The 16,114-nt window shown below is 48.3% G+C and overlaps 2 protein-coding genes across 4 annotated transcripts in view; one reads left to right on the top strand and one right to left on the bottom strand.

The window, feature by feature from the left end:
• Positions 1 to 2,847: 2,847 nt before the first annotated feature.
• On the bottom strand, positions 2,848 to 5,690 carry LOC141052393 (uncharacterized). The gene is made up of 3 exons (XM_073549627.1): positions 4,412 to 5,690; positions 4,049 to 4,205; positions 2,848 to 3,933 (listed from the first exon to the last, which is right to left on the bottom strand). The coding sequence occupies exons 1-3, from the start codon at positions 4,524 to 4,526 to the stop codon at positions 3,405 to 3,407; spliced, it is 801 nt and encodes a 266-aa protein (XP_073405728.1). The 5' UTR covers positions 4,527 to 5,690; the 3' UTR covers positions 2,848 to 3,404.
• An 838-nt stretch (positions 5,691 to 6,528) lies between these two features.
• The window catches only part of CLTA (clathrin light chain A), a 30,117-nt gene continuing 20,531 nt past the window's right edge, over positions 6,529 to 16,114 (top strand). Inside the window, exons 1-3 of one of the 3 annotated variants that reach the window (XM_073549648.1) lie at positions 6,529 to 6,874; positions 13,178 to 13,206; positions 14,721 to 14,838. In XM_073549648.1, the coding sequence (XP_073405749.1) occupies positions 6,700 to 6,874; positions 13,178 to 13,206; positions 14,721 to 14,838 (322 nt within the window). In that variant the 5' untranslated portion in view covers positions 6,529 to 6,699. The remainder of the gene's footprint in view (positions 6,875 to 13,177; positions 13,207 to 14,720; positions 14,839 to 16,114) is intronic. The other 2 variants (XM_073549649.1, XM_073549650.1) reach the window with 2 other exon arrangements.

The following is a 16,114-nucleotide window of genomic DNA, read 5'->3' as shown; positions in this document are numbered from 1 at the left end:
GAAAACAAGGGGAACTGCTACCTTGGATCAAATCCTTATAAACAGGGAGGAAATGGTTGAGGAGGTAAAAGTGGCTGGGACCCTAGGAGGTAGCGACCATGCTATTTTAGAATTTTGGATAACTAGAGGCGGAAGACCTGTGAAGACTCAGACGTCAAGGTTAGATTTCAGAAAGGCAGATTTTAAGGGATTCAGAAAGAGAATTGGAGGGATCCAATGGCTGGATATCCTTAAAGACAAAAATGTCCAGGAAGGATGGGAAATCTTGAAAAATGAAATTCTTAAAGCACAATTGTTAACAATTCCAATTCCGAAAAGAGGGAAGAATAGGAAGCATTTAAGGAAGCCAGGATGGATGAACACAGAACTTAAGCACATGCTAAAAAGGAAGAAAAAAATGTTTATAAAATGGAAAGAGGGAGGCATATCTAAAGAAGAATATAATGCTGTCTGCAGAACCTGCAGGGCACAAATCAGATTATCTAAAGCTGACAATGAATTGAGGCTTGCAAGAGATGTCAAAAGCAATAATAAAGGATTTTGGGGATATGTCAAAAGTAAAAGAAAAGTCAAAGATGCTATAGGATTTTTACAGGATGAAAATGATGAAATGGTAAGACAGGATGTTGAGAAGGCCGAACTTTTAAATTCCTATTTTGCATCTGTTTTCTCTCAGAAAGGAAATGTAACATCAACTGTTCTTCACTGTCCTATTAAGGGAATAGAAGAATCCAGGATATCTATAAACAGAAAGATAGTGAGGAAACACTTAGCTAACCTAAATGAATTCAAGTCTCCAGGTCCAGATGAATTACACCCCAGAGTACTGAAGGAGATAGCAGAAGAAATTTTTGAACCCCTCTCCATAATCTTTGAAAATTCTTGGAGAACAGGAGAAGTCCCAGAAGACTGGAGAAGAGCAAATGTTGATCCTATCTTCAAAAATGGGAAGAAGGTGGACCCAGGCAACTATAGGCCGGTGAGTCTGACTTCTATACCAGGAAAGATCTCTGTACAAATTATTAAACAACATGTATGTCAATACCTGGATAAGAATGAAGTGATTAAACAGAGTCAGCATGGGTTTGTAACTAATAAGTCATGTCAGACTAACTTAATTTCCTTCTATGACGGTATTACTGATTGGGTGGATCAAGGAAATGCTGTAGATATAGTATATCTTGACTTCAGCAAAGCATTTGACAAAGAATCTCATACAATCCTTATTGAAAAAATGACTAAGTATGGAATGGACAAGGCAACTGTTAGATGGATTCATAACTGGCTTAGTGATCGGACCCAAAGAGTGGTCGTAAATGGCTGCACATCCAGTTGGAAGAATGTCTCAAGTGGGGTACCACAGGGCTCTGTCCTGGGCCCTGTATTGTTCAACATCTTTATCAACGATTTAGATGAAGGAATTGAGGGTAAACTGATTAAATTTGCTGATGACACAAAGCTAGGAGGGATAGCTAATACTAGAGAAGAGAGAGAGAGAGGATTCAAAAAGATATAAATAAACTGGAGAAGTGGGCAGCAACTAACAGAATGGTTTTTAACAGGGAAAAATGCAAAGTACTACATCTGGGCAATACAAATGAAAAGAGCATATACAGAATCGGAGGAATAGGCCTAAGCAACAGCACATGTGAAAAAGACTTGGGTATACTAATAGATCACAGACTGAATATGAGTCAACAGTGTGATGCAGCAGCAAAAAAGGCAAATGCAATTCTAGGATGTATTAACAGAAGCATACAGTCTAGATCACATGACGTCATTATTTCCCTCTACTCCTCTTTGGTCAGACCTCATCTGGAATATTGTGTCCAGTTTTGGGCACCACATTTTAAAAAAGACATCAACAAACTGGAGCAAGTTCAGAAAAGGGCAACCAGAATGGTGACCGGTCTGCAAACCCTGTCTTATGAGGAAAGGTTGCAGGATTTGGGATTGTTTAGTTTGCAAAAGAGAAGACTGAGAGGAGACTTAATAGCTGTCTACAAATATCTAAAGGGCTGTCACATTGTAGAAGGATCAACTTTATTCTTATTTGCACAAGGAAAGACTAGAAGCAATGGGATGAAACTGAATCGGAGGAGACATAGATTAGATATTAGAAAAAACTTTTTGACAGTTAGAGTGATCAATGAGTGGAACAAGCTGCCACGAGAAGTGGTGAGTTCTCCTTCAATGGAAGTCTTCAAACAGAGGCTGGACAGACATCTGACTGGGATGATTTAGCGAATCCTGCTTTGAGCAGGGGGTTGGACCAGATGGCCCAGGAGGTCCCTTCCAACTCTACAATTCTATGATTCTAAGATTACCAGAACATTACCAATAGAAGTTCTGTGATGGTGTCACGAATGAGGGACAATTTTGCACAATACTTTATGTCACCTCAAGGCAGAATAGACTGGCAGGATGACAGCGTTTGAGAAATTTCTGCCCTTAACCAAAGTTGTGTACCTTCTGTACCAACAGTATATACCTTTGCCAAACAAAGTTGGCTATCTTGTCGTCTATCTTGTCGTGGCTTAACTATTTTTACCTTTTGACCACAGTTGTGTGCCTGGTTGTGTTTTAGGCAAAGTCTTTCACCTTTTAACAAAAGTTGTGTACATTGTTAGGAAATCCCCAACAAGATACACAACTTTTGGTAAAAGTTGAAATACTTTGTCTAAAACACAACCAGGAACACAACCGTGGCCAAAAGGTAAAATTTATTTACCTTTTACCCACAGTTATGTACCTGGTTTTGTATACCTTTTTACCTTTTGTCTACCCTGTACTTAACCTTTTTTTATACCATAGTTCACCGCAGAAATAAAAGACAGACAACCAGTGGAAAACAATAATTTAACTTTTATTGAAAAAATTTCTTTCTTAATAAACTGTTAATTTCAAACAAAATTTTGTCATTTTTATTTAAATACACAAATTTATAAATTTGTGTAGTGTGGGGTGGAAATACTGCTGGAGGGGCTGCGGGACACTTCGACAGTGGGAGTGTGGAGAGAGGACTGGGATCGTGGTGGGGATGGAATAGTTAGAGGTGAAGAGGTGGAAAAAGCAAGAGAATGGGTGGACATGTGGGTGGCAGAACAGGTAGTGGGTGGTGGACTGGAGGGTTGGGCAGGGACTGGAGTAGCAGATGATGTGGTTGAGAAGTGGTAGGGGGAAGGAGTTTGGTACGGGGCAGGTTGCTGGAAGTGGGGAGGTTGCTGGTAATGGGGAGGTTGCTTGTACTGGTGAGGTGGCTGGTACTGAGGAGGTGGCTGGTACTGAGGTGGCTGGTATTGAATAGGAGGGGGAGTAGGGACAGTGGCTGGAGGGGGTGCAGGTGGAGGAACTACTGTGGTGGGAGGTGGAGGTTGGGAGGTAACCTGCAGTAGAGCACCGTGTCACGAATGCATTACATGCATATGCTGGGTAGGAGAGAGCGTTTCCATGCGCTCCACAACAGACCTGAAAAAGGTGTGGTTTGGAGAAGATCTTGCTTCTGAATGCATGGTTTGCAGAAGTGTCTTCAACTCCAGAATGCCGGAGTTGATCTGCTGAAAGCCTGCGGAGATTTGCTCTGACAAGACTTTGAGACAGTTCTGGAAAGATGCATTCAGATGCAAGAACTCTGGCGCATAAGTCTTTTCCTGACCCCTCTGCCGCTGCCGCCCAGTACCCGCAGGTGTACTAGAGGTGGCAGGGGCAGAAGGGTGGGGTAAAGGGAAATCGATCTCCTCACCAGCAGCTTCATGTAATGTAGGCGGCCACGATGCTCCTGTGCTGGTGGATGGGACAGATGGGTCGAATGTGAGGGAAGGTTGGGAAGGTGCAGATGTGCCGGGGTGCTCGAAGTGTCCCTCGGTGCCGGTCTCCTCAGGGATCGCCGCAGAAGGGTCCAACCGTGCAGGCTCCCGAGTGCTGGTCACCGTGCTGTGGAACAAAGAGAAAAAATACAATTAATATACTGACATGCCATTGGCCCTGGCTGAAAAAAAATGTAGACATGTAAAAAATTTTTTTTTAAAGTGGGATGTTTCATATTTACCTTCTCGTGACCATTGTTGCCCGGAGGAACGACAGGGCTCGGGCGTACTTGTACCTGCTCCTGCGTCCTCCAGATCCACTCGGGGCCCGCATGTCTTTGTTGAATTCCTTCTTGAAACAATCCCTCACAGACCGCCACCGCTTCACAATTCTCTCCCCTGAAACGAGAAAGCACAAAGTGGTTAGTATACAACATCAGTGTTTCACAAACTCCAGTCCTCGTGGTTCCCAACAGGTCATGTTTTCAGGATTCCCATAGTGTTGCTCAAAAGGAAATCCTGAACACATGATCCGTGGGGACCACGAGGACTGGAGTTCGGGAAACACTGCTTGACATCAAGCAACGGGAACTGTATATACTTACGCTCTTTAATCTGGGCCTGAGCTTCAAGGTCCTCCCAGCGGTCCACAAGGAGCGAACAGATTTCCTCCCAGAGCCGTTGGGTCACAATTAGATCAGCGTGGCGGCGGTCAGCCATATTCCAAAGCGGCTCCCTTTCTCTAACAAGATCGATGAGGTGGTCGACATCAATCCCTCCATCCTCACCGTCAGAGTCGGGAGCACACTGTGAAGGCTGTTAAAGAAAAAGAGAAAATTAACATAATTAGCCTCCACACTTAAAGAAATTAAATAAAAAGTGCAAAAATATTATACTTACACGCTGGTGACCGCCACGTTGCTGTCGCCGACGACCCTGGGAGGCACTGCGAGGACCTCTTGGCCGAGCACCAGATTGGGAAGACTAGAAAAGAAAACAAAAAAAATTATGTGGTTGGATGTAGGCATTTGTTTGCTGTGTGATATCTGCGCTACATTGTTTTCTATGTGTTGTGTGTAGTGTGATGTTGTGTTTCTGCGTTTGATGCAGGAAACTTACCAATTGTGAGCCCACTCCAGGTGTCTGTCCACCCCTTCCTTCTTCTTCTGGGAGCTCCTCTTCAGCTTGTGATTCCTGTTTTGAAATAAAAGCCAATGAATAGACATATATTCCAGAGATGATGGGTTTTGGAAATAAAAAACTTACTGTCAAACGCTGACGATGTGAGGGAGGGCTCCCAGAAGAAGATGTGCTGTCCTCCTGCTGGCCAGTCTCCACTCCTGCTGGTGCTGCTGTTGCTGCTGCTGCCGGTGCTGCTGCATCTATAGGGCGTCTCTTCTACTGGTGAATAAAGAGAAACAAAGGGCCACTGAAAATATTTATATACCATGGCCCTATTTTTGAGAAATGGGGAATTTGATAATTACCATATGTCATCTGCTGGTAGACTCCCCTCCGCATGGTCACCATGGTCCCTTCGCTCCATTTGGGGTGGTGGTGCTGGTGGTGCAGTGGTCTCCTGAGGCTGTCGACTCTCTTGGGTGGCATGTTGGGTGTGGCTGAGGGTCCCACTGTCATGGTTTTATATATGTTTGCTGTGGGCAGGGCTACTGAGCATGCTCAGACCAAAAAAAACGGATCCGGCCACCGGATCCGGCTTTTGCCAGATCCGGCGTATTGCGGCGCTCATAGACTTTCATTGTATGAAAAAACCTGGAAGCGCCGGATCCGGCTTTTCCGCCGGAGACAAAAAAAGTTACAGTTGCCGTTTTTTCCAGACGCCGGATTGCGACACATTGCCGGATCCGGCCAAAACCGGATGAAACGCATGACCATCCGGCGCTAATGCAAGTCAAAGGGGAAAAACCGGATCCGACATTGCATTACGCCGGATCCGGTTTTCGTAAAAATAGCCGGATTGCGCCTGACGGCGAAAAACTGATGTGTGAAAGAAGCCTAAGATATGCTGTGGATTCAACCGCTAATGTGAAAATAGCATAAGGCTGGTTTCACATTTGCGTTTGGAGGCGCAGCGGACGCTCGCCGTGAAGCTCCGCCCCCTGCCGTGCCTCCTCTCGGCCGCTCCACCTGTGGGCGCATGATGCTGCATGCGGCCTGCGTACGCTATCTTTAGCATTGGGTACGCAGGCCGTGCGCAGGTATGCGTTTGCTGCCGCATGCGTCGATTTGACAGTGCAGTGACCGCACCAAAATGCAACACGGTGAGTTTGGCACAGGTCGGCGCACCTTCAAAACGATGCATGTGGCAGCAACGCATACCTGCGCACGGCCTGCGTACCCAATGCTAAAGATAGCGTACGCAGGCCGCATGCAGCATCATGCGCCCATAGGCGGAGCAGACCGGAGGGACGGCAGGGGGCGGAGATTCACGGCTAGCGTCCGCTTCGCCTCCAAACGCAAATGTGAATCCAGCCTTACATGTGCCTATAAGGCCTGCTGCCCGGGGGATGGTGGCCTGTCTTTGTGTAACATGCGATTTTTACTGTATGACCACATTGGGCAATATAATACTATTTCCACTCCACATAGACCACAAGGACAAGCAGTGTGCCCTCATCTACTATAGGGCTCTGTTCACACCGCATCTCTGCAGCGTATTCCAGGGGCTCGGCCTCCCACACCGCTCACTGCCCGCCCATAAGCGCCGCTGCAGCCCGGGTGCCGCCTGTTCCTGGGCACGTCACTTCCGCGCTAATCCCCTGGCGATCGCCGGTGGCAGGACAGTGATCGGGAGGGATCTGCCGGAAGTAACGAGCAGCATTACTGCCCCGATCGCCTGATCACACGTCACCTCTTCCTCTGATTTGCCGTTATGTCCGAGTTCGACGCTTTCGGTTCTGTTGGTAACGGAGTGTCCGCCGAGGAGGACCCGGCCGCCGCGTTCCTGGCTCAGCAGGAGAGCGAGATCGCCGGCATCGAGAATGATGAAGGCTTCAGTATCCTGGACGGCGGGGAAGTGCCCAGCGCCATGCTGGACGGGGCAGCAGGTGAGGAGGCTGGTGATGGGGCAGCTAGTGTGAGAGGTGGGGATATGGTGGCACCCGGGGATTGGGGGCAGCAGAGAGGTGGAGATATGGTGGCACCAGGCAGGACCCGGGGATTGGGGGCAGCAGAGTGGTGGAGATATGGTGGCACCCGGGGATTGGGGGCAGCAGAGAGGTGGGGATATGGTGGCACCAGGCAGGACCCGGGGATTGGGGGCAGCTGAGTGGTGGAGATATGGTGGCACCAGGCAGGACCCGAGGATTGGGGGCAGCTGAGTGGTGGAGATATGGTGGCACCAGGCAGGACCCGAGGATTGGGGGCAGCTGAGTGGTGGAGATATGGTGGCACCAGGCAGGACCCGAGGATTGGGGGCAGCTGAGTGGTGGAGATATGGTGGCACCCGGGGATTGGGGGCAGCAGAGAGGTGGGGATATGGTGGCACCAGGCAGGACCCGGGGATTGGGGGCAGCTGAGTGGTGGAGATATGGTGGCACCAGGCAGGACCCGAGGATTGGGGGCAGCTGAGTGGTGGAGATATGGTGGCACCAGGCAGGACCCGAGGATTGGGGGCAGCTGAGTGGTGGAGATATGGTGGCACCAGGCAGGACCCGGGGATTGGGGGCAGCTGAGAGGTGGGGATATGGTGGCACCAGGCAGGACCCGAGGATTGGGGGCAGCTGAGAGGTGGGGATATGGTGGCACCAGGCAGGACCCCGGGATTGGGGGCAGCTGAGTGGTGGGGATATGGTGGCACCAGGCAGGACCCGAGGATTGGGGGCAGCTGAGAGGTGGGGATATGATGGCACCAGGCAGGACCCGGGGATATGGTGGCACCCGGGGAGAGGGGGCAGCTGAGAGGTGGGGATATGGTGGCACCAGGCAGGACCCGGGGATTGGGGGCAGCTGAGAGGTGGGGATATGATGGCACCAGGCAGGACCCAGGGAGAGGGGGCGGCTGAGCGGTGGGGATATGATGGCACCAGGCAGGACCTGGGGAGAGGGGGCAGCTGAGAGGTGGGGATATGGTGGCACCAGGCAGGACCTGGGGAGAGGGGGCAGCTGAGAGGTGGGGATATGGTGGCACCAGGCAGGACCCGGGGAGAGGGGGCGGCTGAGCGGTGGGGATATGGTGGCACCAGGCAGGACCCGGGGAGAGGGGTCAGCTGAGAGGTGGGGATATGGTGGCACCAGGCAGGACCCGGGGAGAGGGGTCAGCTGAGAGGTGGGGATATGGTGGCACCAGGCAGGACCCGGGGAGAGGGGGCAGCTGAGCGGTGGGCATATGGTGGCACCAGGCAGGACCCGGGGAGAGGGGTCAGCTGAGAGGTGGGGATATGGTGGCACCAGGCAGGACCCGGGGAGAGGGGGCAGCTGAGAGGTGGGGATATGGTGGCACCAGGCAGGACCCGGGGAGAGGGGGCAGCTGAGAGGTGGGGATATGGTGGCACCAGGCAGGACCCGGGGATTGGGGGCGGCTGAGAGGTGGGGATATGGTGGCACCAGGCAGGACCCAGGGAGAGGGGGCAGCTGAGTGGTGGGGATATGGTGGCACCAGGCGGGACCTGGGGAGAGGGGGCAGCTGAGTGGTGGGGATATGGTGGCACCAGGCGGGACCTGGGGAGAGGGGGCAGCTGAGCGGTGGGGATATGGTGGCACCAGACAGGACCCGGGGAGAGGAGCAGAGTTTCCATCAGTCTTTCTGTCTAATTGTGACCGCCATCAGCTACAGTATCGCAGGACAGCACTACAGCAGACATGTGCACGGTGTTGTCTTTTCCAGAAGGTTGTGTCACTATAGGGTCTCACTGAAATCTGGAGACTGTCGTGTGTGTATATATAATGTATATTATAGCGCCTGTGTATGTTCTCTGCTCAATAGTGAAATTACAAAGCCAAGAAGAACAAGTAATGAAGTCGGGGAAATCACAGGGTGGATAGATGTGATGTATAAATGATAACAAAAGGGTAAAAAAAAATTCAAAACCTTCTCAATTTGAGTCGGTTGATTACTGGCTGTCTGAGTAATGTTCTGCCACACTGAATACTCTTGGGCACGAAAATCTTCAAGATCCTCTGCTGGCAGCGTCTTGTTCAATTGCTGCCCTAGATGTGTGAGGTGGGGAGGTGAGTCCAGAGACGCAGCAGGCCATGGTATTATGTTTAGGCTGCCTTGTCTCCAGACTAATCTCTGGCTGTTGCATCCAGGGTAATAACCTCCAATGCATCTTGCTCTGCACCATGGAGGCCTTTAAGAGCAGTTGTGTGAGATCAGTGGACATCTGATTCATAGCACAATGTTAAGGAAACTCCTCGTGACGGTGTGCACCTGAGGTGATATGGCCACGATCTGGAACTGGCAGCACTTAGGACCCAGCACATGTTCACTGCGTCCAAAGTGCTGCTAGCAATTGAACGCGCATGTAATATGGGTCTTCGCAAGAAAAATTGACATGCTGCGGTCTGGAAAGACGCACCACATGTCCGTCTCTGTGGGTGAGCTGTGGGCATGGGATTTCATGAAATCTATGCTGTAGTGTTTGGACGCTGCTCAAGTACATAGTGTCCAACCCGCAGCGTTTACTGATCGTGGGCACATACCTTTTGGGCTTGGTATGTAACATCCAATTTCACTTGCATTTCTGGATGCATGTTCCGTGGAACCAGTGATACAGACGTCTGACCAAGGAGCTGTCTTTCAACACAAAATCAGGCTGCATGTTGCTCCTGTGTGGCCTGCAACATCTCCAGACTTGTCCCCCATTGAGCACACCTTGGATACCCTTGGCCAGCAGTTGCAGATGGAGCTGCCAGCAGTGAATCTTGATGATTTGCCCAAGTGTATTCAGCATGGCAGAACATTCCTCAGACAATCACTAGTGACCTCATTAATGGCAGCCAAGGAGTGCAAGTAAGGCTACTTTCACACATCAGTTTTTTGCTGTCAGGCAGGATCCGGCTATTTTTAGAAAAAACGGATCCGGCATAAATTTTGGAGAATTGTAGAAACGGATCCGTTTTTCTGCTGGATCCGTCTAGCAGGTTATATCTGTTTCCTGGGGGCTGGCCAATTGGATCTGAGCATGCGCAGGCTTAAAAAAACGGATCCGGTGGCTGGATCCATCTTTTTCTGGATCCGGCGCCCATAGACTTTCATTGTGGCAAAAAGCCGGAAGCGTCGGATCCGGCGCTTCCGGCTTTGTCGCCGGAGACAAAAAACGTTACAGTAGCCGTTTTTTCCAGACTCCGGAATGAGACAAGTAGCCGGATCCGGCAAAAAACGGATGAAGCGCAATGCCCTCCGGCGCTAATGCAAGTCAATGGGGAAAAACTGGATCCGGCATTGCATTTCGCCGGATCCGGTTTTACAAAAAAAAGCCGGATCGCGCCTGACGGCACAAAACAGATGTGTGAAAGAGGCCTAATCCTGCAGGCGGCACTCATACTCGTTGCTGAATTAATCAAGATGTTTTGACGACTTTTCCATGTGTTTCATTGTTTGCCTATCAGTAACATGTCTCTCCATCCTGTGATTTCCATAATGCAGTGTGTTTTCCTTTTTTGTGCTGCAATGTTGAGTAGTGCATAAGACCTCTGACCTCCATTCATGTGGGTGGTCTGGCGCCCTCCCCTCCTGCACACTGTAGCCATACTGTACAATGGTGGCTTCATGTTTCTCTGGTAAGAGTGTTATCTACCTAGTGCGTAGGAGGTAATGGCAGAGCAGTGTGGTGGCACTCGCTGGCCGTGTCTGGCGTCTGTGCTGTGACTTCCACTACCAGCAGTTAATAATTCAGTGGTCGGCCTGTTCTACTTGGATTAACCTGTAAATTAACACTCTAGTTGCCATCGCTGCAGATTACTGGATGTTATGCTGGGTGATGTTCTAAGAGGATTATGTGCTGGCGCTACTGTTCAGTGTGGGGTGTAAGCCTTCATGCAGAATTTGCCTTTCTCATTAATGAGATTGTGTGTGTGTGTGTGTGTGTGTGTGTGTGTATATATATTACTTTATTTTTTTTCTGAAGGATTATACAATGTGCATAGTCAACATTAATATTGTGACCCGTGAGCTGTACATGAGGCAATTCACTTTCCTGTGCATCATCCTGCTTTTACATTGGAAAGGAAGTCTGCCGAAAAAGTGCTGATACAAGTGTTCATGATGTGCAGATCCTCCCCGAGCTGTCGCTCTTTTAGGCTCTGTTAAGCAATTGTCCACATTTCATCCAAAAACTAAGGCCAAATGCCGTTTCCAGTGTTAAGGCCCCGTCACACACAGCGACTCACCAGCAATCCCGACAACGATATCAACCTGTCAGGATCGCTGGTGAATCGCTATGTGATCGCTGGTGAGCTGTCAGACAGACAGCTTCACCAGCGATCAGCACAGCGACGCCGAGCGCGCGGCGTCCCTGTGTTCGTTAGTTACCAGCGCGCTGATGGAGGGAGCTGGTAACTAACGTACACATCGGGTATCTAAGGGATGCACGTCCCTTGGATACCCGATGTGTACGTTAGTTACCAGCTGATCGCTGGTCTCCCGCCTGTCACACGCAGCGATGTGTGCTGGCCAGCGGGAGACCAGCGACCAAAGAAAAGTCCAGAGATTTCTAAGAGTGATCAGCGATACCGGCAGGGGGGCCGGTCGCTGATCGCTGTCACACACAGCGATCTCGCTGGTGAGATCGCTGTTGTGTCACAAAACTTGTGACTCAGCAGCGATCTCGCTATGTGTGACGGGTCCCTTAGAGTTGTTGTATCTGTAACAATAGAATGCAATATATTGTGGCCCCGTATGGATACAATTTTTTTTTTTTTTTTTTACATGCAAATTCAGTATTTAAAAAAACTCTCATCAGCGCTGCCTCCTAATTTGGATCTGTGTGCTGTCCGTGGTGTGCGTTTTTTCTTCTCTTCATGAGCATCACTCTAACTGAAAATCCGCTGGTGTGAACCTACCTTGATAGGTGTACATGGCCGGCCATACTGCCAGTTTATGGAGTGATGAACTACTAGTCACCCACAGTTAGTTTGGTTATGGTCACAGGGGTTTATGTTGCCATGCATGACAAAATGCTGGTTTCTGTATAGGCCTATGAAAAAGGTGGGAAGAAGCTGATGACACTAATGATCCCTCCATGGCAGAAAGAGATGGCCTAAAACTGGCATTACAGATGCCAAAAACCATGTTCTTTAGGCCAGATTCAAACGCGTGAAAAATAGTCCAATTTTCCTGCTGAAAACTCAGAAAAATTTTCATCTGTTTTTTTTTTTTTTGTTTTTTTTTTTTATTCCGTATTTATATAGTTTCCATTGGTAATGATGGGATCCCATTATTCAATTTTTTTTTTCTCCATATCTGAGAAAATCGGATCCCACGCTGATCAGAATAATTGGCCTGATTTTCTGGGATGGAGAGAAGACGTGTAACCCTACCCTCTCGGTGAGGGATACCTAGTGTTGTCCTCTCTATGGCATTACAGGAACTGTGTTTTGCTGCGCAGGTCGGAAGGAAGGAAATTCCTGTGGATAACAGATCAAATGGTCATTGTAAAGAGCTGATGCAGCACATGGTACAAGTCCTGCAATCTGTTTCTTCCCCAGCAGACCACCTCTTTGCTTTCCCCCTTTCTCTGTACTTTGTTCATTTAAGTTTTCCACGTGTAATGTAATATTACTGATTGCAGTGTGTGAAGAGGAGGCTGAAGGTCAGTAGTCTGGGGTCTATCTTCTCCCGTATTAGAGTAGTCCTCTCCATAGACTAGGAAACTCCCAAAAGCCAAGTTAGACCCTTCCCTTTTTCTCCCAGTACCTGACTTTATGGTTTGATAACGGAAAACATCCTAACTTCTGTTGTGTCCCTTACTCAGTGCTGGACTAGTCCCAGACCCCAGGTAGCCATTCCCCTGGTCGCTCACTTCTTGAGTGGATTTCCACTCGTGTAGGAGTCTTTTTAATGTCTGGTTGATACATTGGCTCTGGCGTAGTCAAATAGTAATTTTCCTTGTAACTCTCACATTTCCATAGCTCTTTACCTTAGATCGCAGCCCATGGTGTTAGAGACCCTCAAAATACTTGTGTAGGGCAAGGTCCGGGGATTTGGTTAATATGTACTATGTGGGGTGTGAGCATAATGTAGCCGTCAGAATAATCCCGTTATTTCTGGCCTATAGGTAAGTTGGATTTGTGCCTTGAAGACGGTGCAGGAAGGATGAACTCATTATACAGGTCTCTGTTAGTATAGGCTGCATTATTTCCTTCAAATGTATTTATTCCTTTTTTTTTTATTCTCGTTTATCATACAGATGGTGTATTGAATGGCGACTTCTACCAGGTAATATGACCGTTTTTGAAGGTTTTTCTTCCAATACTTTTCTATGGCCTGGCCATCGGAGCTCACAATCTAAATTCCCTATCGGTATGTCTTTGGAGTGTGGGAGGAAACCGGAGCACCCCGAGGAAACCCACACCAACACGGGGAGAACGTACAAACTCCTTGCAGATGATGTCCTTGGTGTAACCCACTACATTGAGTTTTTTTTCTGTTGCATATTTTTGTACACAAGGCACAGTGGATAGGATTTCTATAAATCTCATGGTAAAGCAATGAGCGAGAATAGGGGAAAAAAGCTTTTTTTGGTTCATGCAACTATCTTTATTAATTAAACAGGTATGTTCGAGAAGCACACAAATAATCCGCACCTAGATAATGCTGCAAGACCTGCATCATGCATGCAGGTTTGGCTGCAAAAATAAAAAGGGACCAAAATGTTACTCCGTTTAATGCCACTTGTGCTCATATGTCTCGGCAGATCCCAGAGCATAATAAATGTAATATGTAAAAAAAAACTTTCTATCTTGCCACTTGCATTTCTGGCCCCTCTGTTACTCGCCGCCACCACCACCACCCATCTGATCCGCACGGCATCTCCTGATTCTCTCCCCCCTTTCTCGCTCTGGAATCACCGGGACTTCTGGCTTTCACGAGGTGTTGGCAGGTTCTGCTCGAGAGCGCGGAACCCTCCCAAGATTCATGAAAGCTGGAAATCCAAATTGTGCGCGAGCGGACGATCCGATTTACACAATTGCAGGTATACTGCTTAGGACTTTGCTCCATAAATCATTGATACTTTTACACAGTGATATATTTTTGGGGCTATAAAATCCCTGTTTTTTTCTTTGTTTTGTTTTTTTTTTTTTTTCTATTTTTAAATGTTTTTTATTTTTCTTTTTTGCACTTAGCGAATGCCTGTAGATATTCAGTCTTTCTCACTCTTGCCGCCTTCTTATCAACACTTTCTAGAAGTCTGTTACTTGGGCCAACACAGCGCATCTTTACAGTGCATAGTGTTTAAATAATAATGTTGTTTGATTTTCTTTTTGCTGACAGCATTCTTGGGTTTAGATACAGTATTTTGTTTTGGGTTTTGTTCGTAATTAGTGATGAGCGAGTATACTCGTTGCTCAGGTTTTCCTGAGCATGCTCGGGTGTCCTCCGGGTATTTTGGCGTGCTCGGAGATTGTTTTCGTCACCGTAGCTACATGATTTGCGGCTGATAGACAACCTGAATACATGTGGAGATTCCCTAACAAACAGCAATCCTCACATGTATTCAGGCTGTCTAGCAGCCACAAACCAAGCAGCTGTGTCGACACAAACTAAATCTCCGAGCACGCCAAAATACTCGGAGGACACCCGAGCATGCTCGGGAAAACCTGAGCAACGAGTATACTCTCTCATCTCTTTTTGTAATGCAATGACTGGGTGGCATAACAGATATAGTTTCTTTATTCTGAGAGACAGTTTACATATACATGGTGATATAATATTATTTACTTTTTGAACAGGAGTCTAATGGCCCAACAGACAGCTATTCAGCAATTTCCCATGCCGACCGTCTACAAGCAGAGCCAGAGAGCATCCGCAAATGGAGGGAGGAACAAAGGAGTCGTTTAGAAGTGCTTGGTGAGAACCCGATCGCTTTAAAGCTAATCTGTCACCTCATTTTTGGCCTATGAGCTGTGGCCCCCACCATCTGGGGCTTATCTACAGCATTCTGTAATGCTGTAGATAAGCCCCCGATGTAACCTGCAAGATGAGAAAAACGAGTTACATTCTACTCATCTCGGCGTCCGGTCCGATGGGTGTCGCCGTCCGGTCAGGCACCTCCCATCTTCATACGATGACATCCTCCTCCTTACTTCTCTCTCGTCTCCTGCGCAGGCGTACTTTATCGGCCCTGTTGAGGGCAGAGTACTACAGTGCGCAGGTGCTGGACCTCTCTGACCTTTCCCTGTGCACTGCAATACTCTGTTCTGCCCTCAACAGGGCCGATAAAGTACGCCTGCGCAGGAGCCGAGGGAGAAGTAAGGAGGAGGACGTCATCGCTAGAAGATGGGGAGGCACCGGACCGCCGCCACACCCTTCGGACCGGATCCCCGGGTGAGTATAATCTAACTCATTTTTCTTATCTTTCAGGTTACATCGGGGGCTTATCTACAGCATTATAGAATGCTGTAGATAAGCCCCTGATGGCGGTGGCCGCATTTCATAGGCCAAAAATGAGGTGACAGATTCCCTTTAACTTTACAAAATTCTGTGCCAAAATCTGCTCTTTCTCATCTATCATCTGCTTCCATTCAGGAGAATAACAATTAGGGTTACTGAAGATAGGACCATCATCAGTCCCATGGTCTTATCTATAGCACTGATTTGGCGATCAGGAAGGGAGGGACTTTTAGTAACCACTAGAGTTGGTGAGAGTCATTTGGCTCGACCTGGTCCATCGGGCACATAAGTAATGCGTGGTAGGTGGATGGGAGCCCTTACAGCCACCTGTTACAGCTCCTTTGTCTAGCTAGCTTGGCGCAATGTCATCATTGTGATGTGACATCATGCCAGGCTGGCTGATTCCAGAGGAGCCGAGAATGTGCTTGGGTAGAAGGCGGTTCACAGGGCTACTGTTCGACAGCCAGCGATTAATGTCCAATGGACCAGGTGCTGCAATTGGAATCGTACCAACTCCTATTAACCAAATCTGCCCACTCCATGGTCAGTCTGGCTTCCTGACGGCGGTCTTTCCTGACCGTCTAATATAGATTCCGCGCACACTGTGAACATCTTGGCAGCTGGACGTTTTATGGTGGTTAGTGGTTTGCCGTGAGCTCATCACCATCTAGTAAAGTACACCAACTTTCCAGTTTTTAGTCCAGTTTGTATCTGCCATAATCTGCTACAAAAA

This window comes from Dendrobates tinctorius, unplaced genomic scaffold, assembly GCF_039654945.1.
Source record: "Dendrobates tinctorius isolate UK_male_01 unplaced genomic scaffold, ASM3965494v1 ptg000160l, whole genome shotgun sequence".
Taxonomy (NCBI): domain Eukaryota; kingdom Metazoa; phylum Chordata; class Amphibia; order Anura; family Dendrobatidae; genus Dendrobates; species Dendrobates tinctorius.
This window is presented reverse-complemented; position numbering and strand designations above follow the sequence as displayed.

Bases quoted from the DNA above. Each gene is read 5' to 3' on its own strand.
- LOC141052393 (XM_073549627.1), bottom strand. From the start codon at position 4,526: ATGGCTGACCGCCGCCACGCTGATCTAATTGTGACCCAACGGCTCTGG. The intron at 4,206-4,411 runs GTAAGTATATAC...TTCTCGTTTCAG, and splicing joins TCAGGCCCAGATTAAAGAGC to GGGAGAGAATTGTGAAGCGG. The intron at 3,934-4,048 runs GTAAATATGAAA...TTTGTTCCACAG, and splicing joins GCAACAATGGTCACGAGAAG to CACGGTGACCAGCACTCGGG.